General features: G+C 40.4%; 1 protein-coding gene and 1 long non-coding RNA gene across 2 annotated transcripts in view; one reads left to right on the forward strand and one right to left on the reverse strand.

Annotated features, from left to right (window-relative positions):
• The window catches only part of LOC116699831 (potassium voltage-gated channel subfamily H member 6), a 142,747-nt gene that overhangs the window by 93,416 nt on the left and 23,355 nt on the right, over positions 1-25,976 (reverse strand). Inside the window, exons 3-6 of the mRNA XM_032532621.1 lie at positions 16,468-16,632; positions 12,030-12,453; positions 1,803-1,927; positions 1,290-1,369 (exon numbers count right to left, since the gene is read on the reverse strand). Of these exons, the coding sequence (XP_032388512.1) occupies positions 1,290-1,369; positions 1,803-1,927; positions 12,030-12,453; positions 16,468-16,632 (794 nt within the window). The remainder of the gene's footprint in view (positions 1-1,289; positions 1,370-1,802; positions 1,928-12,029; positions 12,454-16,467; positions 16,633-25,976) is intronic.
• The window catches only part of LOC116699330 (uncharacterized), a 9,867-nt gene continuing 1,861 nt past the window's right edge, over positions 17,971-25,976 (forward strand). The window contains exons 1-2 of the long non-coding RNA XR_004334412.1: positions 17,971-18,074; positions 23,964-23,971. This is a non-coding gene — a long non-coding RNA (uncharacterized LOC116699330). The remainder of the gene's footprint in view (positions 18,075-23,963; positions 23,972-25,976) is intronic.

A 25,976-nucleotide genomic window follows, 5' to 3' on the forward strand; every position in this document is an offset into this window, starting at 1 on the left:
GTAAATTATAGAGTGTGGTCTAGAATTACTCAATGTGTAAAGTGTCTTGAGATACAGTAACTCTTGTTATGATTTTATACTATAAATAAAATTGAGTTGAATTAAATTGTTTTACACGCAGTTTGGTGTATTGCAAAGTGGTTTGCGTCTCAGTGATGATATTGTGGGATTTTTCCTCAGTTAAACAGCGTGCAGTAGCCGACCTGTTGGTTTAATAAGCTAAAAGCGGTTACCAGCTTGCAGTTGAACTGTGAATGCTGAGAATTCTGTTGGTTTGCTGTTTATAGTTACATATTTCCTTTGTTAATTGTTAATTGTTTGAGGGTAATATCTGGTATTCTTTCCACTTACATCTCGGTTGATGTTAGTTTTGGTTGTAGTTTGGTTGTAGCTGTCTCAAAGGGTATGTGTGGACCCAAGGGGGGTAAGCCTCTCCTCTCTAAGCATACCTCCCATGGCGCCATTTTAATGCTACGAAGCCAACACCCGCCGTTAGCATTCCATTGACTGACTTCATTTTTGTGCCACTTTGATAGCAAATAACTTTACATCTGAAGCGTTTCAAGACTCTATTGTCCATTGTTTATTTCTAAAGGAACACGACAATGTGTAAAAGGCGCCATTACTTTGTACCTCATGTTATGGCTCCGTAGCAAATGTTTTTGTAAAAATAGGTTGCGACACAATTTTGTCAGGAGAAGCACGCAGACAGTTTGGATTTCCATATGCTGTTTAGGTTTAACTACTTATGTTAACTAGCATGTTAGTTAGCAATAATTAGCCTGTGCCTATGTTATCTCCTAACATATACCTACGCTCTCCGTCTCTGCTGATTGGGAATGATTGAGATTTCTCTTGACACAGCTACCAGAAGACCTACAACTTTCAGACATGTTGCCCACGTCACATCTATGTCGTCAAGCTCAGTTTGAGGCTGAGCAGTAACGCTGAGCCATCGCTGGAAAAGGGCTTCTGTTTTCCTTCACTGGTCTCCGTCCAGAACAACGGGATCTGTTGGTCCATTTCTTTAACTGTCTATGTGTGGACCACGTTTGGCACTAAATACATGTTTCCAGTAAAGCATAATGATGTTTAATGTTTTAACTGTCGAGCAACCAGGCATCACAATCAATAGAGCTACAGTTTGCTAAGTTAAGGAAGATTTTTGTAATTGATGTAATACCTAAATATGTAACAATTAAAGTCTTTAATATAATTGAGTATAGAGCGAACATGGAACATGTTGTAAAAGTTCAGTGTGTGCGCGCGCGTGCGTGCGTGCGTGTTACCTGGCTGTTGGTCAAGCAGCGTGAATCAGTGTCTGATGTCCCAACTGGCACACTGCTCTTTCTAATGGTTCCCATACCGGCTGAAAAAGAAGAGAGTTGCATTCTAACAGTATATAAAAACAATAATTAAAATGAAAAACTACTGATAACCCCAAGTAGTAGCCAGTAACACTATAATGAAACATGATCACTATTTTTTATTCTGAAAGCATTGAGCCTCCAGTTTACTTATTAATTGGCTTGTGTACTGCATATATATTTTTGGTATAAATAACATTTCCATTAATGTAGATACAGTATATTTTAAATGAGCTATCTTTGATGAGAAGTCTTTGTTATTTTCTTTTGTAATTTCACTTCTTTTGAAGGAAAAAAAAACCATCTATTGATTCTTTCTATTAATGAAGGTGTTTAGATGGTAAGTTTGGATTTTTTAGTATTTGTTTGAGCTTATTGGTATTATTAACTTACAGGAGGGGGATTGAAAAGGATTAAAGGCAGTGTTATTCTCACCATTACAGCTGTGTCTCAGCTGCCGTGTCCTTTCCCAGTAACTCTGCCCACTCTTGATAGCATCCACCGAGGAGGAATGTTTTAATGTCCCATGCATGCCATCTAACCTGCTGGAAGGATACTTGCTGTGGAAAGAAAGGACAGTCATCTTCCTTTCTCCTCTCTCCTAGACAGAATGTACATTTGTGAGGTAGCGGACGGACCTCAGTAAAAGGAGACCCAGCCTACAAATCTGTACTTAAAACATCCGTTAGTGAACCACCTGATTTTGGTCTGAGATCTTGTGCACCTAGTACAAGCACTCCCTCACCCCCTCGGAATAGCAGCAAGAGGAGGGAGTTAACTCTAAAAATGACCTACTATGTCCTTTATTAACCACTTTTCCTTAACCCTGATGGTGGGTCTGCAGGTGAACCTACACTGTTCTGAAGGTTGATCTGGATACTTTGCCTTGTCATTCTCACCGGGTTGTTTAACCCTTGTGTTGTCTTCCTGACAAAAATCAATGCTTTTTATTGATGTTTTTAACTTTTCCTTACATTTTTGTCCCTTTTTTCAACACTTTTGACGCTTTTTTCAATGTTTGTCACTTTCTTTTGACATTTTCAACACTACATAACACTAACTTATTAACTTTAGTTTCACAATTATTTTTGGAATTCATGTTCAATAAATTTAAGGGAAATTATACCTACTGATTGAGTTAAAAAAGCAGAAATCAGGAATTATTTAGACTAAAATGAAAGGAATGGATGTTGATGGATAATCACAGACTGGAATATTTCAACTTTCACTCAATACTATTTCAAACCCACTTCAAGTTTTTTTTCAAATGCAATTAAATTGAATAGGACACCCCAAAATTAATGAAAGTAGAGATTTGTACTTTCTAAAGAGCATTGTGTGGAATCAATCATGTTATTTTGGGTAATTAAAAAGAACATTGACATGGGAAAACGGGTCAATTTGACCAGAGGACAACATGACGGTTACTGCTTGATCTATAAAGTAGGACAACCTGGAAAAAAACATTACTTCATTACCATTTTATTTCCAATCTTATTCTGCATTAATTATGTTGTTTCATGTGAAGCATTAACTGCATTTAATTTCGTTATTATAAAGCACTGGGCTCTAGGCTGTTACATCTGTGAAAGGTGTTTACAAATAAAGTTTATAATTATTGGTTGCTCACACTCCTTTCCACTTATAGGTAGCCAGATGAATCCTGATTAGGATTATTGTTGGGAAATACTTGTTAATGTATGCAAGGTAAGCAGAATGAGCGAGGCCTGAGTCTAAAATATGTTATTATGGTACAAATAATACATTTTATTTGTAATGCACTTTACATTTAAGCAAATCCCAAAGTGCTGCATAGAAATGCTAAAGAGAAAAAATATTAAAACTAAAAGAAACAAGGACAAGGAAAGAGGTAAGAAATGATGAGAACAATATTCTCTAAACTGAACACAGCGGAGCTGTCCACTGCTGCTGTGTGCATTTACTCATGAGAAGTGCAGTCAACAGCGTAACTCCACTGATTATTTCAGAAGCCAAAAGTGAAGTTGTGTTTTTTCTGTCAAGTTTATAACAACATTTTGGGGTTTTGCTGTGTAAAATGTCCTACGATATCAGCGACAGCCACAAGGAAAAGAAGGCTTGGACCCAGATGCCTTGGAAACAAGAGCAGAGTAGTGTTCATAGATTTATTTTGAACAAAAAAGGTACAACAAAACGTGTCCTGAAGCAAAAGGCAAAATATGTTTCCAACAAAACATTGAGGTAAAAAAGTCCAGGAAACAGAACAAACTGGAACACCGACAATAAAACCTACCACACAAGCAAAACCATTCCACGACAGCTCTCCATGATACAGAACTATGATCCCACAAAACATCAAGGGAACACAGAGAAAAAAATACACGTTAATAAGGATTAACAGGGGACAGGTGACAAAACAGGTGGAACACATCAGGGCTGGACAGACAATCACACAGGCGGGAAAAGTTAAGACAGGAAGTAAAACTAGGCAAAACAAGGGAGGAAACACAGACTACAAAAAAAAACGTAAAAACAGAACATACTGACACACAAACGTGACAGGACCCCCCCCCCCTAAAAGGGATGGCTCCCAGATGGCCCAAAAAACAAGTCCAACAAAACATGTCCAAAAAAGGGCAGAGTCTAGAAAGGGCAAACAAAAATGGGAGCAAAGCTGAAGGGCTGAGGCAGCCGGCAGTGGCTAAGGCTGTCTCAGCCTCGGCTGCCTTGGAAGACTCTCTGGAGACCGGCAGCGAAGGCAAAACCCCTCTAGATGCCGAGCAAGGTGTTGACGATGAAGCCTTTCTGGAAGGCGGACAGGACGATGAAGGCAGAACCCCTCTGGATGCTGAGCAGAACAGCAAAGGCAGAGCCCCTCAGGCGGCCGAACAGGAGTTTGAGGAATCTCAGGCGAATCTCAGGGCGCGTGGGCGAAACCCCTCTGGAGGCAGGCGGCAAAGAGATACTTCTATGGTGGCCAGCGGTGAAGGCAAAACCCCTCTGGCGGCCGGCGGCAAAGGCAAAACCTCTTTGGCGGCCGGCGGCGAAGGCGAGACCCCTCAGGCGGCCTAGCACGACAGCGAAAACCCTCTGGAGGCCGGCGACGAAATCAAAACTCTTCTGAAGGCTGGCAACAAAGACAAAACCCTTCTAGTTGCTGAGCAGGGCTGCGATGGCAAAGCTCTTTTGGAGTCCGAGCAGGACGGGATAACAAGAATAATAGTCGGCAGGCCCGCCAACCAGGCATTAGGATCAGGAGTCGGCCAGACCGCCAACAAACCACGGAGAGCAGGATTTGGTCGGCTGTCGGCAAACCACTGGGAGCAGGAGTTTGTTGGGCTGTTGAAAAAACAGAGAGGAAAGGAGTCTCTGTGGCACCAAACAAAGGCAAAGTCTCAGGGGCACTCGACTAAGGCAAAGTCTCAGGGGGACCTGACCAAGGCAAAGTCTCTGAAGTGCCGGGCAACAACACAGTCTCTGGGACAACAGTCAACGAAGGCATTGGGAGACTGGTCAGCATAGACTCTGGGAGACTGGTCAGCATAGACTCTGGGAGACTGGTCAGCGTAGACCCTGGGAGAATGGTCAGCATAGGTTCTGGGAGAACGATCAGCGCAGACTCTGGATGGTTGGGCATCAGCTCCTGCTCTTGAAGGCTGGACGTTAGCTGTAACAGTGGAAAGCTGCACGTCAGCTGCGGCTCTGGAACACTGGTCAGCTCAGGCTCAGGACCACTGTTTAGCTCAGGCTCTGGCTCGCTTGACAGCACGGGTTCTGGACTGCAGAACAGTGACAACTCTGGGTTGGAATGGTTTATGCAGGGCATGGTGTCGGTAGCCATGTTGACCCTTACTCCGTCTACGGCCTCCACAAGTCCCAAAAATATAGCCAGACGGGTCCCCTTAAAGGACTGTTAGTTGTTGGGGGTGCCCGCTAAACAGGTAACAGCGTACATAAAAAAGTTATTGGGAAGCAGGCTGGGTCAGGAACAGAGAACCTGTAGCCAGAAATCTAGTAGGCCAAGAAACAGGCAGGCTGGTGGGCAAGTCATGAAGTTCAAGATGGCTGAAAGGCTTGGAGAAAGAAAGGCTGGTGGGCTACTGAAGCTCTGGAGGACTGGTTTGCTGAGGATCTGGAGGACTGACAGGCTTGGAGACAGGGAAGCCAAATTCCCTCTCCGTAGCCTGCAAGCGCACCTCCATAAGATGCCTAGCAAAGGCAGGGTCCTCATCATGCAAACCATGACAAAATCTTATCATGAATCCATTAATGGGTTCAATGGGTGAAAGAGAGGCTCAAACAACTGGGTTTCCAACAAAACACTAAGGTACAAGAGTCCAAGAAACACAGAACAAACTGGAACGCCGACAACATACCAGACAAGCGAAACCACAACACGACAACACTTTCACACACACACACACACACACACACACACAAAACATCAAGGAAATAGAGACTAAATAAACAGGGTAGCGAGGTCTAACTGGACAGGTGACACAACAGGTGGAACACATCAGGGCTGGGCAGACAATCACACAGGTGGGAAAACACAAGACAGGAAGTAAAACTAGATAAGTCAAGGTAGGATACACAGACTGCATGTTCTGTTTTCCTGCCACACAACCATGACAATTTGTTTTTTTAAATTTGGTCACGTGAGATGTCCTGTGACCTACGCGGAAATAAAGGCTCGGCCGGTAGGAGCTGATGGTCTCTCTCCTTCTGTTGCTGCCTTGTGTACTGGTGTCGGGACAAGCGTTCGGTGTTGTGTGCGGGTCTCTGGATGGTACAGCCAAGGTAGGTTGTTTGACATGTGCTGCATAATTCACCAGACAGCGATTAAATGTACTAACTGTCGTCTGTTTTGTCCATACAGCCAAGCAGAGTCATAGTGCCGCTGCTGTTTTGCCTATGTCAGACTGTTTTGCCTACCTTAGATTGTTTACTCACGTGCTCTAACCCATAAATCGCTCGTATGGTAATTTGTATAATGTGTTAATGATTGTGTTTTATTGCTTTTTGGGAGAACGTTTGTCCTGGGCTGGGTGTCTTCGTTCTAGCGACTTTTAATCAGGTTATAGTGTTGGTAGAATTAATGGTTGTTTCAGCTAGTGGTTAACAGGTGGTAAAACATAACGACCTGCTGTCATTAGTATATTGCATGATTTTAATGTTTAGATATTTGCATGTGGTGTTTTATTTATGGTGTTAATCCGGTTATACGATCCACCTGGTAACACTGTGGCAACCAGTTGTTTTAAATTGTTTCATCAAGTTTATTAAATATTTTTAAAACTTCTTATGATACACCTGAAAATATATGATTTTCTCGCCTAAATTTTTACCCCCTAAAACATGCTGCAGTTTCCACATGCTTTGGCCCTCTGGGATGACCCTGAGTTCATTGTGAAGCTAACACTCTCAATTTGTTGTTTCTAGTGGCATTGTGACACTAGGCCTTACTGACACAGAGCTACAGAGGTTAGAACACAGAATTTCTATTCCGTCCAAGTAATCATGTAAAATTAATAAAAAGCACTACTGTAAGCATATTACAACTGCTATATACTAAAATAGTACCCTAGCCACATGTCTCAACTTAGAACAGAAAGAATCCAGAAGAAAATTACTTATAAAATGGATTTTATATGAATGTTTTTCTACAGATATGTCTGTGCGTTTGTCTCATTTCTAATTTCTAAAAAAGCCAAAAAAGTGCTAAATACAAAACTTCTGAAATACAAAAACACATCTACATCACTCACACATATACCTAAAAGAAGTACATACATAGAGTTATAGGAATAAGTAATCATAATTTGATGAAATGGTGAAATGCCATAAAAAGGCAATATTTTTGGTTTGAATGGGCTGGAGACCCTCTCAGGGAAAGTTTTTGTTGGCCATGTTTGATATCAATTGACTCGTCTTCTGATTGGCTACACAGGGATGCCAGTTTTATGACCTCTTTCTCTAACTGGTCGGATCTGCTGTCAGTTTTTCCCACGTGGGCCCAATGGGGACTGTGGGATTTGATTCGCTGGTCTGAAGGATATTTTGAGATAGACTAATGCTATTGGCTGGGAAAAGATATCAGTGGAAAGGGCAGAAGCCAGAGATTCCGACCGTGTGCGGAGGGTAGTGGTGGGCGATACTGCAAAATTTGGTATCGATCCGATACCAAATACATATAGGGTCCGTATTGCCGATACCGATACCAATACGATACTTTTTACTTAAAAAAATACTTTTGTGTAGGGGAGAGCATTTCATTATTTCTGAGGTGAATGAATGATCAATTCTTTAGGCAATATTTTTTTATTAATGTATTGAAGTGCACAAAATTATTAGTTATTAGGCACTGTAGAATTAATACAAACCAAATTTTACAGCCTTTTAAAAAAATAAATAAAGGATAACAAAACATTCTCCCTTTTTTCTGGTTTTAAAATCAAATGGAAGTGGATTGAGTTCCCTCCTCATTTCTTCGTTTTTGTAGATCAGCATTTTCCTTGTCGTGTGTTTTTAAGTGTTTGTATAGGTTTGTAGTGTTGCCACAGTATCGAATGCTCTTTTTACACGTATCACAAGTTGCAGTATTATCATTTAGTGCCGTAAATTAGCTCCACACAACGCTTCTCTTCCTCTCGGCCATCCTGATCTCTCATTCAACGTGCTATCGGTCTCGCTGCTCCTCTGCCCGTTGTGTCAGTGAGTCACGTGACGACACAACAACGAATCGCAGCAGAGGAGCAGGAGGGGGAGGAGGAGCAATGTGGGCCGAGATGTGAAAGCGGCGTTTGCTCAGGAAGGTGGAAGACACAAGCAAAATATAGTGAACGTAGAGGAGAGCTATCTAAATTAAAATATCGATTCAATTACAGTTGTATCGATCAAATACCAATACCAGCGTTGGCATCGATACTATCGATATTTAGATCGATCCGCCCACCCCTAGCGGAGGGACACACAGGGACGCACAGGGGAAAAGATACACACAATCAAAACCGAGAAATGATGAGCTATCTAGATTTCTCTACGTCGAAACTTGGCCAGAAACTACCAGATTGTGAGGGGACCAGATAATTGGATTACAAAAGCTTGGATATTCTAATAGCTTGGAGTGTTTAAGAAGTAGGAATACCACGTTTTTGGCGATCTTTCACCGCTGTGATTAAAGACACGAGGAGACAGGTAGGGATGCACGCTCATTTATATGAATCTTTCGGTCCTTTTACTTCAGAACATGATTAACCGTTGTGAGTCACCTTATGCTTTGTGGTGTGGCTCGATGGAATCCTGAGACTTTAAGCTTTCTATGATGTGGCTTGCATGGACGGGTGGTGCGATAATGCTTGCAATTCATGAAAGAAAACACGTTGTGGACAAACAGGTACCGGTTGAGGGACCGTGCGCTCAGAGAAGTTTTAACTAGACAAATATCAATCCTGTTTGTTTTGTTTTCTTTATTACATTAGTTGTATTGTTAGTTAATTGTACTTTTATAGTTATGTTTAAGTAATGCTGGTTTTTATTGAGTTTGTAATAAATCATTGTTCATAGCTTTACCTAACCACGTCTCTGATCTCTTATGTGGCCTTGCTTGTGTAGTGGGAGTCCCTGGGATTGGTAACAACTGAATTGATATTTTAAACTCTTTGGGTGATAGTCCCAAGGTGGCGTTGTCGAGTGTTAAATTGCTAAGTTTGGCTAAGCCCTCCATTGGGCCTGGTTACACATGGAACCATTTGCAGTTACTGAAAGCAGCCTTTTCTCATCATTACTCATTTTTATTTAGAAAAGGAAAGAAAAAAACTGGAGCTTTCACAGATCTCCACGGGTATGAATAGCTCCACCTGCAGCCTCAATGCCATCCCATCAGCTTTCATCAAGACCTGTCTACCATCCGTGGCCCATCCATCAGTCTTCACACCACTCAAACTTGCAGCTGATCTCAACCTAGACATCATGTCCAACTTCTGACCCATCTCCAACCTCCCCTTCCTATCCAAAATTCTGGAACGTGTCGTTGTTGCTTAAATTAAATCCACCTCACCTCCAATAACCTGTTTGAACCATTTCGATCACTTACAACACAGCACTTACAACACAGCACTTAAACAGCCCTTCCAAAAGTCACCAATGACCTCTTCTGACTCTGGCCACTTCACCATTCTCAGTATGCTCAACCAAACTGCAGCTTTCAAAACCATAAACAGCTCCATCCTCCTGTCCCTACTGGAAAGCTACTACAACATCACTGGCACACACTCAGTAACCCCAACGCACGCAGAGAAGCGAGGGCCCGTTCAACGCTTGCAGCTTTACTGAATGTTATTTTTTTTTTATAAATGTGCAATATATGGTATAGGTGTGAAAGGGCAAAACACGTTTTCTTGTATAGCTACCTAGTGGCAGAATTGAGTTTTGTTCCTGAGGTCCCGGCAGGGTTCTGGACCAGTCCTGAAATGTTTTGATTCGATTCCGTAGATGAATGCAGGTCATTGATGAAGATGTTTTGAGTAATTTATCATTAGGTGTTAGTTCATGTGTCTATTTTTCTGTCTTTTACAATGTAATTTATTTTTGAGTACCAGAAATGGGACGCATTTCATCATTGTCGTTTCTCAAAGGTTATTTTTCATGTAGCTTTAGTCTTGTTTCCATTGTGACAAAGAATTGTCAATTCATATTTTTTGCAGTGTTGACAAAATGACCACTGCTGTAAAGTACCTGCTCAGCAGCATCCGACTGGCACAGTCAGAAACAAGCTGGGGAACATAGTAGAGCGTTTAGTAGTTAAATGGACAGACATTCAGGAAAAAACAAAATTTTACAGAGAGGGAATATTGGACTGACATTTATCAGGTGGGCACAAACAGGACTCCAAATGAATGATCATGTGTAAACAGGGCACATTGTTAAAATAAAACAGTATATAAACATTTATGAAATGGTTCATGAACAATTTATGTGGGCAGTGGAGGTTGCTGTGTGTAAGTGTTAATGTCCATTGTAAGGTATTAATTGACAATCGCAAGGCATGAACTGTCTAGTTCACTAACACCTGTAAATGGACACTTCGAAGGGAATTTCTCTTTTATATCATGGTCACTTACCAAATATGTATTTTTTTTTTAAACCATTAAACAATCGAAATCTAAAGTTTTTCTAAACAATAACTTTGTTTCCCTGGTTGTGCCTTAAGATCTGATAAATACCTGGAATAATCCTTACCATCCCAAAAGGTTCTTATGCAACGCAAACGTTTTTCCCTGCTTCAGGAAATAGGAAGGACCTTAGATACGACTTGCCACCCTCAGTAATGGGAGATATTTATATTCTGTTCAGCTCGTAGAACCCTTCAGCTCAGAGAACTCCGAGCCAGGAAGCTAATGCTATGCTAGTAAGATTAAAGCAAGAAGAGTCAGTAACACTGTGTACAGTTGGCAACCAGTAAATATAATTTGACAATATGTTTAACAACAAGACCAGCTAGCTATCCAGCTATATCATTGTCCCCAAAACCTGAAAAACAACTTTTTCGAACAATCTTGTTAGCTGCGGCCAGGAGTAGCGACTTGAACAGCAAACAGGATGTGAGATAACTTTATTCACCGGGAAACAAAGTAAGTTCAGAGTGACAGTGTAACTTACTTCCTGCAGCTTTAGTGTTACTGCCATCCTGTGGTGTTCAGGGGACAAGGCTTTGAAGCAGCACACATTGTTGGAGATAGAAGATTCACTTTTTTTTTTTTTTATGTAGAGCATTCATTTAGAACAGTGCACGTGTAGTTTCACTGGAACTCCTTTAGTAGGTACCCTGGAAATCCAGAGTTGTTTTGAGAGCACAATTTCAATTTGTTCAGCGAGTTACTATGGCATCGAGTAATGCAGATCATTAACTATGCATTTTTATCCATGCTGCACCAATCACATTGGTGTATCTGATATAAGTGGGGCAGAGGCGAGCTAAACGGATGACGACAGCCGCTGCAACGTCAAAGCCATTAGTAAACATTGCAAGATGGCTACGGATTAACAGTAGTTGTTTGTAATGGCTTTGACCGCTACAATGAACGAGTTAGACTTTAGTTTTTATCTAACAGTGGAACAGTAGACGGTGCTTGAATCGTTACTTTGCAAGAAGGACGTTTTTGTTGTTTTGCTGACCGGATACGGCAGGAGTCTAATCAGTTAGCTCCCCTGGTAGCTAAACAAATGGGGCTCTGGATACGTCACCCTGTGTGTTGTTGTAATTGGTCATAGTGTTATCCAATTGCGTGTAGTGAGATTTTCAAATGCACGCTTGGTGTCGCCCATCGAGATGGGCAACTTTCATTACTCGATGCAAAACCCTTAATCCTTTTGCATTTGGGTTTGGATTACCAGGCTATTTAGTAGGTGTCCTATAACTTATTTTTATGGATACCTTTTAGCCATTAAGAAGTATTCCCCCAGGCTATGGTATAAAATCAGATAATGTATGACAATAGTAAAACATTTTTGTGAAAATACATTTCTTTATAGGAGAAGTTAGGATTATTGATATCCACTAATTATATTGTGTTATAAACCAGTTATTTAATGTTTATACACTGCTTATAAAAGCTTAAAGGGTTACCAGCTTATCAAAACTTAATAGAATCACAAAAATACAAATGGAAAAGATTGACTTACCTTGATCGAGCCTTTGAGGAGGCAACTGGCAGGGCCAGTGTTGGGGGTGCTGAGGCTGGAGCTGGGGGCACACTCCCTCCTTCTTCTCCTCCACTTGTATTCACCAGCAGCCCACAATTATATCCTCCTGCGCTTGTCTTTCTGTCCCCCTCGCTCCTTCGCCTGGCTGCCAGCGAGCTGCCCCTCTCTCTTCCTCTTCGTCCCACTCTCATCCCTTCCTCTTCGTCGTCCCACAGCAGTAGTCCAGCTCCTGTCTCCTCCAGCTGCTGTCTCTCAGGAGGGGACAGAAGTTTGTCCAGGGCCACAGACTCGTGTCCAAGGAGAGGGAAGTCAGCATGAGGAGCACCTAGCTCTGTGTCCTGGGACAGGACCCCCGTCCCGGGGTTGAGGGAGCGCAGAAGGAGGCGCAGGCGCTGCCGCCCAGCTGGATGGAGAAAAATCAGTTTAGAAATATGCACCACTATGGAAGAGCATAAACAGAAAATGTTTTAAAACCTTAATGATTTCATTACATACTAGTAAACATTTTAAAGTACTTTTAAAGCCTCTGAACCCCCACACAGATGATTTCTGTTATTTTGGCTCATTAGACATTTGCTTAGGTTGAAGTTGGCCGGAGCTTACATTTGAATTTATTAAGTCACAAACATTTTCAATAAGAATGATAAAGCTGTCATTTGTCCCACCCTTTCAGGCGCAACAAAGCTAACAGGAGACTCAGGAAGGGAGCGGTCCAGTTAGAGAAAATCTTCTCAAGCAACGGTCCGGGACATCATCATGTCCAACATGCCTTATTCAGTGCCATATATTTTGAAGCAGCCTAGAAGTTGTATCAAAGTCTGTATGTAGACAACAACTGACTGTTAAATAAAATAGAGTATTGTGACAGTTCAGGGAAGTAGAGGACCCAAATGCAGAAAGCAGGCCGGAGAAGTCTGAGTTGGAAGATTTATTTGTCTAAAAAGCAAAGTACAAATAAATAAAGTGAATCCTGAGTGGGGCAGGCAAATACAAATCGAGAGTGTAGAAAACACGAACAGGGAATCCAAAAACAAGAGCAGAACAAACCAGAAACTAGAGACCAAAGGAAATCCAGGGAGCAAAGAACCATACAAGTACTGACCCAGGGAGACACGACAGGCATGAGCTAACACAAAATGATCTTACAAAGGACAAGGGGAAGACAAAGACTAAATACACAGGGTAACGAGGTAACACAAGGGCTGGGAAACAGGTGAAAAACATCAGGAAATCACTGGGGCGGGAAAACCAACAATACAGGAAGTAAAACAAGACAAGACAGAAACCCAGACTATCACAATAACACAGGAAAGAGAACATACAGACATTCAGGGGACAACACAAGACATAAACTACAACTAGACAAGAAAAGGGAGGAAACATGGACTACAAAAGAAAACAGAACAAATACACAATCATAACAGGAGATATACAAAACAGGAAAAAGTAAAACAGGCAACAGAAATGTCCACAAATAGTGTTTCAACAATGTTTCTTATTCATTTCCATATTGAATTGGACTCTTTAATCATAAAATATTAATATGATAAATGTTCTTTTCTCTTTTCAGGTAAAATAAGGTTTGCATTTAAAGATATTTTGAAAAGGCATCTTAAAATAAAGTGCTTGAATTTAGAGAAAAAAAACCTCAACTGCATTTCAAATATAAACAATCAACAAATATTACCAACTAAACAGCTTTAACACTTTCTTTTCTCGTTGTTCACTACTTTCCACATCCCACTTTCTCAGTGAGAGAGGAAAGTTCTGCCTTGTGCGGCCAAGATTAATGCGGGCTGGCTGTGGCTCAGTGGTAGAGCCTGTCAATTGAAAGGTTGGTGGTTCAATCCCTGGCCCTGCAGTCCCATGGGCAAGACATTTAACCCCATGTTGCCCCTGATGCTGCGCCATCGGAGTGTAAATGTGTCTGTATCTGATGGGCAGATGGCACCTTGTACGGCAGCCTCGGCCACAGTGTATGAATGTGTGTGAACGGTTAATGGTTCCTGTATGATGTAAAAGCGCTTTGAGTAGTTGTGAAGACTAAAAAAGTGTTATATAAATACAGTACATTTACAATTGTGTCAGAGCCATCTTGGAGCGTTATTTAGTTGTAATTCTGTTCATGGTTGAGAACGCTGCCTGACAGGTGTATGTGGAGCCAAACATGGTCAAGATGTCCAGAGCCACCTTCCTCAGATCTGGGAAAATGGTCTCCGAGACTATTTGGAGCCAGAAAGTGGCAGGGTCAGCTCGTCTAAGCGGTTCTTTCAGGGCCCCATCTGCTTGGAGATGAATCAGGAGACATTTGCCCACTTGAAGTGCTGTGTGACTTCCTTTGTAAACTCGGTGACATCTGTGATAAGGAATGGGTTTTGAATGAACAGGGTGAGCTGCTGTCCAAGACTGAAGCTGTCAAAGCTTTGCTGATGTTTACCATCTGCTTGTCAACAAAGTCAACAAATGCACATTAATCTCTCTCACCCTGAACCTGTTCCTTCAATGATGGGAAGTGTGCACACTCTGCAGGTCTAACCTGAAGACCTCAAGTTTCCTCTGGAAGGAGCGGACAGCTGTCATCAAAACACAAACTGAATTGTCCCTGCCCTGTAGCTTTAAATATAGTTCAATCAGGTGCAAACTGGTATTAACCAAAATATGCATATTCTTCTCATCTTCCAAAAAGTGTGTTAACTTCTGGATCTCCAGCTGCATGTGCTTCTAATGGACCACAAGCGCTCCAACGCTTTGTCTTTGTTGAGCCACCGGACATTTGCATCCGTCTCTCTGACATGGGGATTTGATTGAGCTTTTTGCACAACTCTTGTTTTTGTTTTCCCTCCAGTAAGGTCTCAGCCACTGCAGTCATGCACTCCTTGACAGTTCTTGGGTTTGTGAAAGGTTTTCTATGCTGTCTCAAAATCCAGGCGACTTTAAAGGGCCCATATTATGCTCATTTTTATGTTCAGAATTGTATTTTGAGGTTGTACCAGAATAGGTTTACATGGTTTAATTTTCAAAAACCCTATATTTTTGTTGTCCTGCACATTGCTGCAGATCCTCTTTTCACCCTGTGTGCTTGGGCCTCTGTTTTAGCTACAGAGTGAGACATCTCACTTCTTTACAATCTTTGTTTGGAGTAGCACACGTACAATAGCTATATGTGTGTGAGATGTTTTTGACGTCTGAGTGTGCTGAGTGAGTGTGTGTGATGTGTTGAGCGTGTGAGTGTGAGTGTGAATATGTGTGTGACTGTGTGTAATATGTGTGTGTGTGTGTGTGTGTGTGTGTGTGTGTGTGTGTGTGTGTGTGTGTGAGATATATGTACAGTACTGTGCAAAAGTTTTAGGCAGGTATTAAAAAATGTAGTAAACTAAGAATGCTTCCAAAGACGGCGTTAATAGTTTATTTTCATCAATTAACAAAATGCAGTGAATGAACAGAAGAGGAATGTAAAACAAATCAATATTTGCTGTGACCACCTTTTGCTTTCAAGACAGCATCAATTCTTCTAGGTACACTTACACACAGCTTTTGAAGGAACTCGGCTGGTAGGTTTTTCCAAAAATCTTCCAATCTTCCAATCTTGGAGAACTAACCACAGATCTTTTGTGGTTGTAGGCTTCCTCAAGTCCTTCTGTCTCTTCATGTAATCCCAGACACACTCGATGGATCAAGGCTCTGTGGGGGCAATGCCATCACTTTCAGGACTTCTTTTTCTTCTTTACACTGAAGATAGTTTTTAATGAACCTTGGGGTCGTTGTCCTACTGCAGAATAAATTTGAGGCCAATCATACGACTCCCTGATGGTATTGGATGATGGATAAGTAGGCAGATACTTATCCTTTATCCATATTTCCCAGCATTGAGGACAAATCTCCAACTCCATTTGCAGAAATGTAGCCCCAAACTTGCGAGGAACCTTCCCCATGCTTCACTGTTGCCTGCAGACATTCATTATTGTAGCGCTCTCCAGCCCTTCGGCCAACAAATTGCCTTCTGCTACAGCCAAATATTTCAAATTACTACTCATCAGTCCAGAGTACCTGCTGCCATTTGTCTGCACCCCAGTTTCTATGTTTTCATGCAAAGTTGAGTCACTATACCTTGTTTCCATGTCAGAGGTCGGGCTTTTTGGCTGACTACTTTTAGCAAGTGTACCTATAAGAATTGTTGCTGGTTTGAAGGCAAAGGGTAGTACCACCAAATATTTTGTTTTCTCACTTTGCATTTTGTAAATTGATAATAATAAACAATCATTTATACTTTTGAAAGCATTCTTAGTTTACAGCATTTTTCACAAGACCTATGCATGTGAGGGTGTGATATGTGTGTGACTGTGTTTGATATGTGTGCAACTGTGTGATGTGTGTGTGAGTGTGTGTGATATGTGTGAGTCAGTGTGATGAAACGTACCCAGGGGGAGCCAGGGGATCGGCAGTGCTCTGTGCAGCTCTCTGGCTGGGGAGCTGCTGGCTGCTCTGGGGTCAGTGGGAAGCTTAAAGTTGAGAATGAACATGATGACCAGGCCGTTTTCATTCTTCACAGGAACCACATCTATTGCACAGCTGAAACACACTCCTGCAGGGACACACAAGAGAACTATGACTGTTTTGTTCCTTTTAAACATGCAATTGACCGGCAAGAAAGGTAAGTAGATTCTAAATACTTCCACTAGATGGTGCTACCAGACAGAAAAGGGTACTCTGCTGCTCAGTGGGCCAACTGATTTACTTATTATATACACATTCTACCAAACCCTGCTTTTACGTACTGTATCCAATTAAATTCATAATATTGAAAGACAACGGAAGTGTCTGAGATTTTTTTGGGAAGAGCATGGCCAACCTATTGATTTTTCTAAAAGGTTAGAACAACCCACAAGTACACATTTTTAGAGAGGATTGCAAATAGCTGAGCAAGGAGTCAGTGAGCTCACAGGTAACAAATGCAAAGTATGACCACTAGATGACTCTACAAAATAAATAGAAAAAATAGATATAACAAAATATAACCATTTAGAGAATTTATGGCAACCGCATCAAAGCACAGACGCATCATAACAATTACAAAAAGGACGGAAATCTGTTTCTTTTGTTTCTATTTAGTCCTGGATGAGATGTGGCCTGCATTTGGAATAAAGCGTTTTGTCATACTTTCTGTCTATCACTATGATCTTTTAGATGGCTTCAAAGTGCCCGGGTTACTGTTATTTACTTTAAAAAGTGCTTAGCCATTGGGTAATCCAAATGAGCTTTTCTAACAGAATACTAGTCAGTCAGTCTTTGTCCGGCCTATGTAAAAACAACCACAGGTACAGGTGGGGTCAGGATAAGCGGTCTCAACCAACATAATGTTACAGTTAATACATGTTTGGATGTCATGCACCTTGTGAATTTTGAAGTCGCAGAATTTCTTGGATTCCTGTATATCCATATTAGCAGAATGGTCGCAAAGGCCACACGTACCCTTACATTATTGATGAATTCAAGTTTTCCTATTATTTTTTATGATTACATTTTGTTTTATAAGAACAAAACACACAACTCACAACATGAACACATCACCGTCCCATCTGAACCTCCCCCACTCACCATCACCACCTCCATATACAAAATTTAAGACAAGATGAAATAATAGCCACGATGTTCATAACAATCTAATAACAACAAAATAGACAACAAAGTTTTTTATTATTGGCAGGTAGATTGCTTGGCACTAATAGAGTAGGGGCCACTGGGAAACTGATGAGAATAGAGTCACTTCTGATAAGAATCCAGTTTCAGTGTATTATCCTCCTTTTAATTAAATGCTAGAGAGCTGTATTCTGTGAGGGAAGAAAACCTCCCCTTGTTCTAAAGGTTTTTTTTCTTTTTTTTAAAGAGTTCAGATCCAGAGGTATCTTGGGCTTTTTGTCAGCATCCTACCCGTGTTATTATGGAACCCATGCAACTTCTAGGCAAGACCCGCCCTTCAATAGCTTTCATACGCTACTATTGGCCAGGCGTCCATGCTTACGCAAGGTAACGTAACCCAATTTGTTAACCCGTGACCTGTATCCAATTGGCTATCTTAACCTTAACTACTCAAGGTCAATGCCTAACCCCAACCGTAGGACGGGTCTAGAAGTTACATGTGGTCCATAATAACGGATGGTTTTAGTTTTATAACCTCTATGTGCAGTTGGAATATGTTATTCTTAAGCCAATTTGAATGAAAACTGTGCTTTCTGCATAGTGCTTTTTTTCTGTCGCCATCCTATATACTGTTGTGGGGAGCAGTCCATCCTCACCCTTATGTTGAATTCAAGCTTTGCCAAGAGAAAGGTTTCAGTAGTCTGAAGCGGCCCATCTCAGCACGATTAAAGCCAGAGGATGGTTTTCATGTGCCTCAGCTGCTCAAGTTGCAGAGGTTGGTTTTAGAACTTAAGAGATGTCACCTGTTTCAACAGCCACTAACATATATTCATATTTAGATGAAACAAATGACATATCTTGCTCCAAAAAAGCCTAAAAATCGGAAGTTGTTGTTATGGAGATGATACACCGCCTCTTCGCATTAGACTGGTTTGCAAGAAATCGTCGCTCATCTTTGGTCTGAACTGGGCTGTAGAGAACTTTAGAATACTCAATACACAATTTATTATTATTATTTTTTATTTTTTATTATTATTGTATGTGTGGCTGGCTTACATGTTAGTATGGACAGAGATCAGTTGCAAACAGATCCTTACTCAAGTAAAAGTACTAATACCACACTGTAAAAATACTCTAATCAGGCATAATGTAGTTAAAGTATTAAAAGTAAAGAAAAATATAAGAAACTGGAAAGGATTCAAAACATATGCGTGTTTATTGGTCTAATCGTTTCAGCTGGACTTGTAGGCCGTCATATTATTGGCTAGTTTCTTTTAGAATAATAATGTGTTTTTTGTGCAGAAATCTTAATGTGTAAAGTAACGAGTAAAAGAACAATATTTCTAAATGAAATGTAGTGGAGTAGAAGCAGAAAGTGAGGATAGTCCTTTAAAACCTCATTGACACCTTACGTGTTTGTGTCAACGGCTTTTCATAGTTTTTTTACGTTTCTGTCAACTTTGACTGAAGTGTATTTTAAGATGCTAAAATTACAGTTTATTTACATGGAGTCTTTAATAGTAAGGTCAACCTCCTTAGAAGTCCTTTCCATAATGTTGTCAGACACTTAGAATACTAATCTGAGCTTGTCAGTGGCAAAAACGAGCACTTTTGTGAAGGTAAATACAAGCTGGACAATTGCCCTATTAACATTGTAGCTCTTTTCTCTGCTGCCAACTGCAGCAATCTCGCTTAATATTAGACCAATTGCAAAGATTGTGGTTCCAGACCAATTTCAAAGGTTGTTGTTCCCACAGACACAAAAACATAGAAAAATAGCACTTACCCTTTAAGTACAGTATTGGAGTAAATGTACTTAGTTACATTCCACCCAAACAGTATAGAAAATAGGTCAGAATTAATTTCACACTTCTTTGTTGAACCTTGATATAAATGCTCCTTTATTATTTTAACACTTATTTGATCCTGTGATAATTAATAATACCTGATGAGGACACACCATAAAGAGGCTGGAGTTACACTTGTGATACATGTATCATTCAGTGTTTAGTGTAACATTGCACGCTGTTATTCCTGTGATGGGAGCGGAAACTCCTGACACTAAAGGAAACATAGCGGTTAGTCTTTGAATCTTTGGAGAAATGCTATATACACACTGGCAACATAATGACTGGGTGAGCTTATGTATTCATTTCTTTAATTCAGATCAAAACAGAAAAGCTTATATACAGAAAATCCTTTTGTCTTCTATTGACACAGGATTTATGAAATGCAGTGTGTGTGTGTGTGTGTGTGTGTGTGTGTGTGTGTGTGTGTGTGTGTGTGTGTGTGTGTGTGTGTGTGTGTGTGTGTGTGTGTGAGAAGAACAAAGGCAGGAGATGGGGGGAGGGGTAGTGTTAGGGCTAACTTGATAGCTAGGATGGATTTACTTTACAAATGGCTATTTTAAAGTAATGTAATTAAAACCAGTATATGACAGTCTGCAATGGAGCACTGTTCTCTACAGCCTTGTAATTCCTTGTAGTGTTTTTGTAAAATATAATTTCCAATTCAGTGCAAATACAGTGTTGCTTCACAATGTAGATTTAGAAAGTGGTTAAATTGTAACTAATCTGATCATGTTTGCTTGTTCCCACACTGTGGTGCAACAGCTTCCACTCTGACAGCAGCTATCCATGCACACTACTGGCTCTGATTCTGACACTAAATCAAATATAAATCATAAACATGAACGCTGGTTTGCAGGCAACCTTGTATTATGTTTTGACCGACTGCTGCTTGCACTGCTTAGCTAACCCGCGTCATCATCTTCTTTTGATGTTTTACTCTCAAACTGCTAGCTGGTTTTAATGAAAAAGTGTCTCAGATTAGCACATCTGGGCACGTCACTAGAGCTTGTCGCCTTTCAGCGCCATTTTTGCGCTTATTATTACCTATTTTTTTCTAGCTTCTAAAGCTTCCAAAGCGGTATAGCTAATATCCTAACCAGATCCGGGCCTGGTGAACGGGACTAGATGGCTAGCAGGAAAAATGCTCCTTGAGCAGAAATGGACAAATAAAAGGGTCTTTTGAATGGCAAGGTGACTTTCAAAGCCCTTTCACATGGTTCTCGCCACAAGACTAAAGTTATTTGCATGTACTGTCCATGTGAACTGAGTATCTTTAGTCTCAGATGCCACTTGAGCTAGGCCTGTAACAATTATCAAATAATTGTCTAATTTTTTTACATAATCACGGTTATTTTGTATAACTGCAATTAAAGCATTAGAGCTTTAGATTGTTCACACTCAACCTCTGCTTGAAGTTGGTTCAGTGCCAGGTCATGTGGCAACACTTTAGATTGTGGAAGGTCCCCAAACCAAATCTTGCTTAGGGCCCCCAAAAGTCTAGGGCCAGTCCTGGATGCATCCAAAGAGGTTTTATGGCTCTGTAACATCACACTTCTTTCACATTTGATCCTGACAGACAACAGTTCTTATTCACAAAACCACTTCAATCTAGCTTTAGGTGGAACAATGAATGAACAATGTTGCTGGTTTTCTATTCTTTGTCTTTAGAGACAGATAACTTCTGCAGACAGTGTGCCTTTAGGAGCAATAGGATTTGGAGGTGAAAGACAGACATTGATAAAAATAGGACACACTTTGTTTTGTAAATAGCTTTTGTTTCAACAGCATTTTCATGACTATATTCCAACATGAATCCCCTGGACATCTTTCAAATTAGACGCTCCTGCACTCACTGTGGTAATGGTGGCTCAGTTGTTTTCCCCAACTACCCAGATTAATCTATTTGTGTGTGTGTGTGTGTGTGTGTGTGTGTGTGTGTGTGTGTGTTGAGGTCATAGTGAAGGTTGGTGACTGTATTTTGGGACAATGAGAGAAATGGGATCATAGTTTTCATTAGAGCATAAGTACCATATCAGCCCAATATGATAAAAAACAACGGATTAGAGATTATTGGAAAGAGCCAAAAGATTATCCAGCCCTCACACACACACACAAACACACAAACACACACACAAGCCCCCCCCACTCCCCATCCCATCTTGCACCATGCTCTTGTGTCATTCTACCAATTCCTCTCCTCCCGTTTCTTTCTCTTCTCTCTTTCCCTCATATATTGTAGCAGCTCAGATTAGAAACCAAATGGACTAGTTAAGTTTAGGACAAACTCTGCTCCCCAACTTGAAAGTCCTATTTTCATGATCCACTCATCCACTCATCTCATCAAACCAGTCCTTCAGAGACAACACTTTGAGACAGTTATCCATGCCTTTCTGACCACTCGGCTGGATTACTGTAATGCACTTTATATGGGGACTAGTGGGTTCATCATTGCTCGTCTTCAACTGGTAAAAAATGCTGCTGCACATCTTCTAACAGGCACAAGCAAGTATGAACACATTTCACCTATTTTAGCTTCACTCCACTGGCTGCCCGTCCATTTTAGGATTCATTTAAAAATTCTTTTATTGGCTTTTAAAGCCTTGAATGGTCTTGCCCCACCTTACCTCTCTGAGCTTCTGCACCCCTACACTCCCAGCTGATCTCTCAGGTCAGCTGACCAGCTGCCCCTGATGGTGGCTAAAGCTAGGCTCAGAAACTCTGGAATGGGCTGTCTCTGCACATTAGACAAGCCTCGTCTCTGTCTCATTTTAAAACTCTTCTTAAAACCCACCTCTTTTCTTTGGCTTTTAACGCCATATAGAGTGCTGCTCTTATGTGTATACTTTTACCGTATGCTAACAGTGCATTTAGTTATTTTATTTCTTCTATTTATTTTATTTTTATTTTATAGCTTTTATCTTTCTATTTGATACCTCATATTTTTATTGTGCTTTATTGTGTTATCTATTTATTCTGTATTATCGTTTTGTGCAGCACTTTGGAAACCTTGTTTGTTAAAATCGTGCTATATATATAAAGTGGATTGGATTGGATTGGATGGATATTCAACCACTGAGGAAAAGGCTTTTTTAGTGTGTTATGTGGTTTTTATGTATGTAATAGCTCTAAACAGAGCTTTCTCTCCCACAGACAGCACTTTTTCCTCAACTGCCTCCAAACGCCTCGCCCACATTCCTGTTTAAAATTCCTCAATTAGTGATGTCTTTGATTGAGTAAGCCAGCCCAGTTTTTCATCTGGCCCACTTGCTGGTAACACAAACTTGAGTAATCTAAATAATCAATGTGAGTGCACAAATGTTGAAATTACATTAAATGCCTATTAAACGTCCCTTGTGGCCGTAAAATAAATTAGCCTGAAGCTAATTCTTACCTATCCAGGAGGAAATTAGCCAACTCAGCATCCTTTTGGGCTCTAAGCTGTCTCCATCCTTCAAATACATCTCCAAAATTTACCTGGGGTTTGTTACATCTCTGATCATGCAACTGTTAGTAACATGCCAGTTTTTTTTAAGTTGAGTAGAATCTATCTCTGCCAATCCTGTTGGTTTGTTTGATGCTACTAATGTTACAACTGTAGCGTGCTGGGTTTGGGGGTTAGAGAGTGAATGCTGTGAACATATTCTTTGTAAATCTTTATAATCATTCTGTGAAAAAACTAAGCAGACCTGCCTTGTTGCACCATCAAAATGTTTTTCTGTATTTCAGAGTAAAACATTTGAAGCGCAGGTCATCATGTAGAGCAGTGATTCTCAAAGTCCGGACTCTCTCCAAGTAGCCTTTATATTATTGTGCCTTGTGGTTTTTAAGGTCTATTTGTTAATCAGTTTTTTAGGCATTAAAATGAATCCATAAAGATTGTTCTCTTGGCAGACAGTGCCATTACTTTTGCACTAGTTTTCGATGTATTTTGAAAATTTCTGACACTTTAATGTATTTTGCTTTTAAAGTTAGTTGCTTTAGTTCAGGCAACAGATTGTGGTCAAACCCTGATATTTTTTTCTCTAGGCTTGAATCTATTTTTTTTCTGACTGCCTTAAACTTTAATTAACCTAAAAACGTTATTGATTGTAAGTTATAAACAATTTTAATAACAGCAAATTGCTAATCACCAATCGTTCCTGACCTTTGACCTGGTATATAAATCAGATTTGGACCTTTGAATATAAAGTTTGAGAATCCCTGATCTAGAAGGATGTGGCCATCACACATGCACTATAATAACCTTTCATTATTAAAAAATAATAATATTACCTTATTTACCTTTTATTTCATTCCAAATCCTGATGACAGAAACCAGGTTTCTTGTTAACATGACGTTTAAGGAATTAACTTATTGCAGAAAGCCAACTGTAACCCGGGATGTACAGTAAGTGCATACAAAACATGTTTGGGTTAAATTGATCAGGTCAATGTGTTAGTAATGCAGGTGATAGAAGTAGTTTTGTGGATTCCAGCTATAGAGAATACAATTCAGAAAATAGAAGTGAAAAAAAAAACTAAATCAGTAGTTGGCAATCTGTCCAATCATATAGCTGGACGGTACAACCGTGAAACCAAAAAAAGACAAAACCAACAAATTAGGGGGAGCAAATTAGTGAAGAAAAATCAATATAGAAACACACTACATCGCCTTATAAAATATCTCTTGTTGCCTTATTTCAGCATGCAACAGTATCCAGTCTGCTAATCTTTCACTTGATGGTGAGGAGAAACGGATCCTCCCATCTTACCATGGGGACCCCAGCCATCTAATTACATTAACGCAAGGGAAGGAAACTGTGAAGGTCTCTTTATAATCTGTGTGTGTGTGTCTCTCTGTGTCTGTGTCATAATAAAGACCCAGGAGGTTTTGTGTGTACTGTATGTGTGTCAAAATTTGGTAACCCACGGTTCCCATTAGGGTTCATTAGACAATACAGTATTGCAGGCTCTTATGTGGGGGGAAGGCTACAGCTTGTGGGCAGATCTTACCACAATGTCATTAACATTTGGCCAAATATTGGCTAAATGTAGCCTAGAAATCTAAACGCACCCTAGTGGCAGCAAATGTAATTTGAAGCCAGGGTCAGTCTAGCAACTCTCCGCTGGCTTGCGAGCCTGAAAAAACAAATTCTGGTCAGGCCAATCACATCGTGTATAAAGTCGGTGGGAGGACAGGGTAGCGACGGTTCCACGTGAATTCCCTGCTACTTAAAAACAAAGAAGATGGCTGCTGCTGCCGACCAAATAAGGTAGCACCATCCTATTGTGTGCAGAGGGAATTTGAAAGACAACTGTAACTCTGCAACATTGTTTTAGCCTGTGGGCTTTTGCACATCATGCAGGAAATATATAGAGACCTCCCACTCGACCTGCTACTGACGAGTGGAGTGTGCCTCTGGTTAATTAAGACAAGGTGTTTAATTTTAGCTCATGAGACCCTATTAGTTGTCCACTTTGGTATTAGGAAGACTCAGGCTAAAGTCATTCTCAGGTGGTTTCTTCAGCTCATCATCCACAGTTCCAGGGAGTAGAGCTGGACAATATATCAATATTATATTGATATCCTGATGTGAGACTAGATATTGTCTTAGACTTTTGATATTGTAACATCATAATATGGCGTGAACATTGTCTTTTCCTGGTTTTAAAGGCTGCATTACATTAAAGTGATGTCATTTTCTGAACCTATCAGACAATTGTAACTGTTCTATTATTTGCCTTTACCCACTTAGTCATTATATCCACATTACCGATGATTATTTATCAAAATTCTCATTGTTTAAATATTTTGTGAAAGCACCAATAGTCAACAAAACAATATCAGTGAGGTATCAATATCAAGGTATTTGGTAAAAAATATTTTGATATATGATTTTCTCTATATCGCTAAGCCCTACCAGGGAGTACTCAAACCGGCTCATTAGACATTAAAAACTATGATAAAGTCATATTGTGTTTAATTTCCTGGGAACTGTGATGTTGCTCTTCCCTTTTTGCTTTTTGTCATGAGAGACTCTGTGAGGGAATCCACAGGTTCCTTTGGAGCTTTTGTTTCGGAATAATTTTAGTGTGTTTGAAATGATAATTTTCGGGTTCATAATTGTATTTAGAGGTTTTATTAGAACAGGTTTACTTGGCTTAATTAAAAAAATACCATATTTTTGTTGTACTGCACATTGCTGCTGCTCCTCTTTCACCCTGTGTGTTGAGCTCTCTTTTAGTTACAGAGTGAGACATCTCACTTCTGTTCCGTCTTTGTTGGGAGTCACACATGCTCAGTACCTAGGTCAGAACTACAAGCCAGTCAGGAGCAGAGTATGAGGGCGTGCCCCGCTAGCAGCTATAATAGCATTATAACGTGTGTTACATAGTGACGTATGTTTGTTACGTAAATAAAGGCTGGACTACAATAGAGCTGTTTGGAGCAGTTTGGGAA

The sequence above is a fragment of the Etheostoma spectabile genome, chromosome 12 (genome assembly GCF_008692095.1).
Source record: "Etheostoma spectabile isolate EspeVRDwgs_2016 chromosome 12, UIUC_Espe_1.0, whole genome shotgun sequence".
Classification (NCBI taxonomy): domain Eukaryota; kingdom Metazoa; phylum Chordata; class Actinopteri; order Perciformes; family Percidae; genus Etheostoma; species Etheostoma spectabile.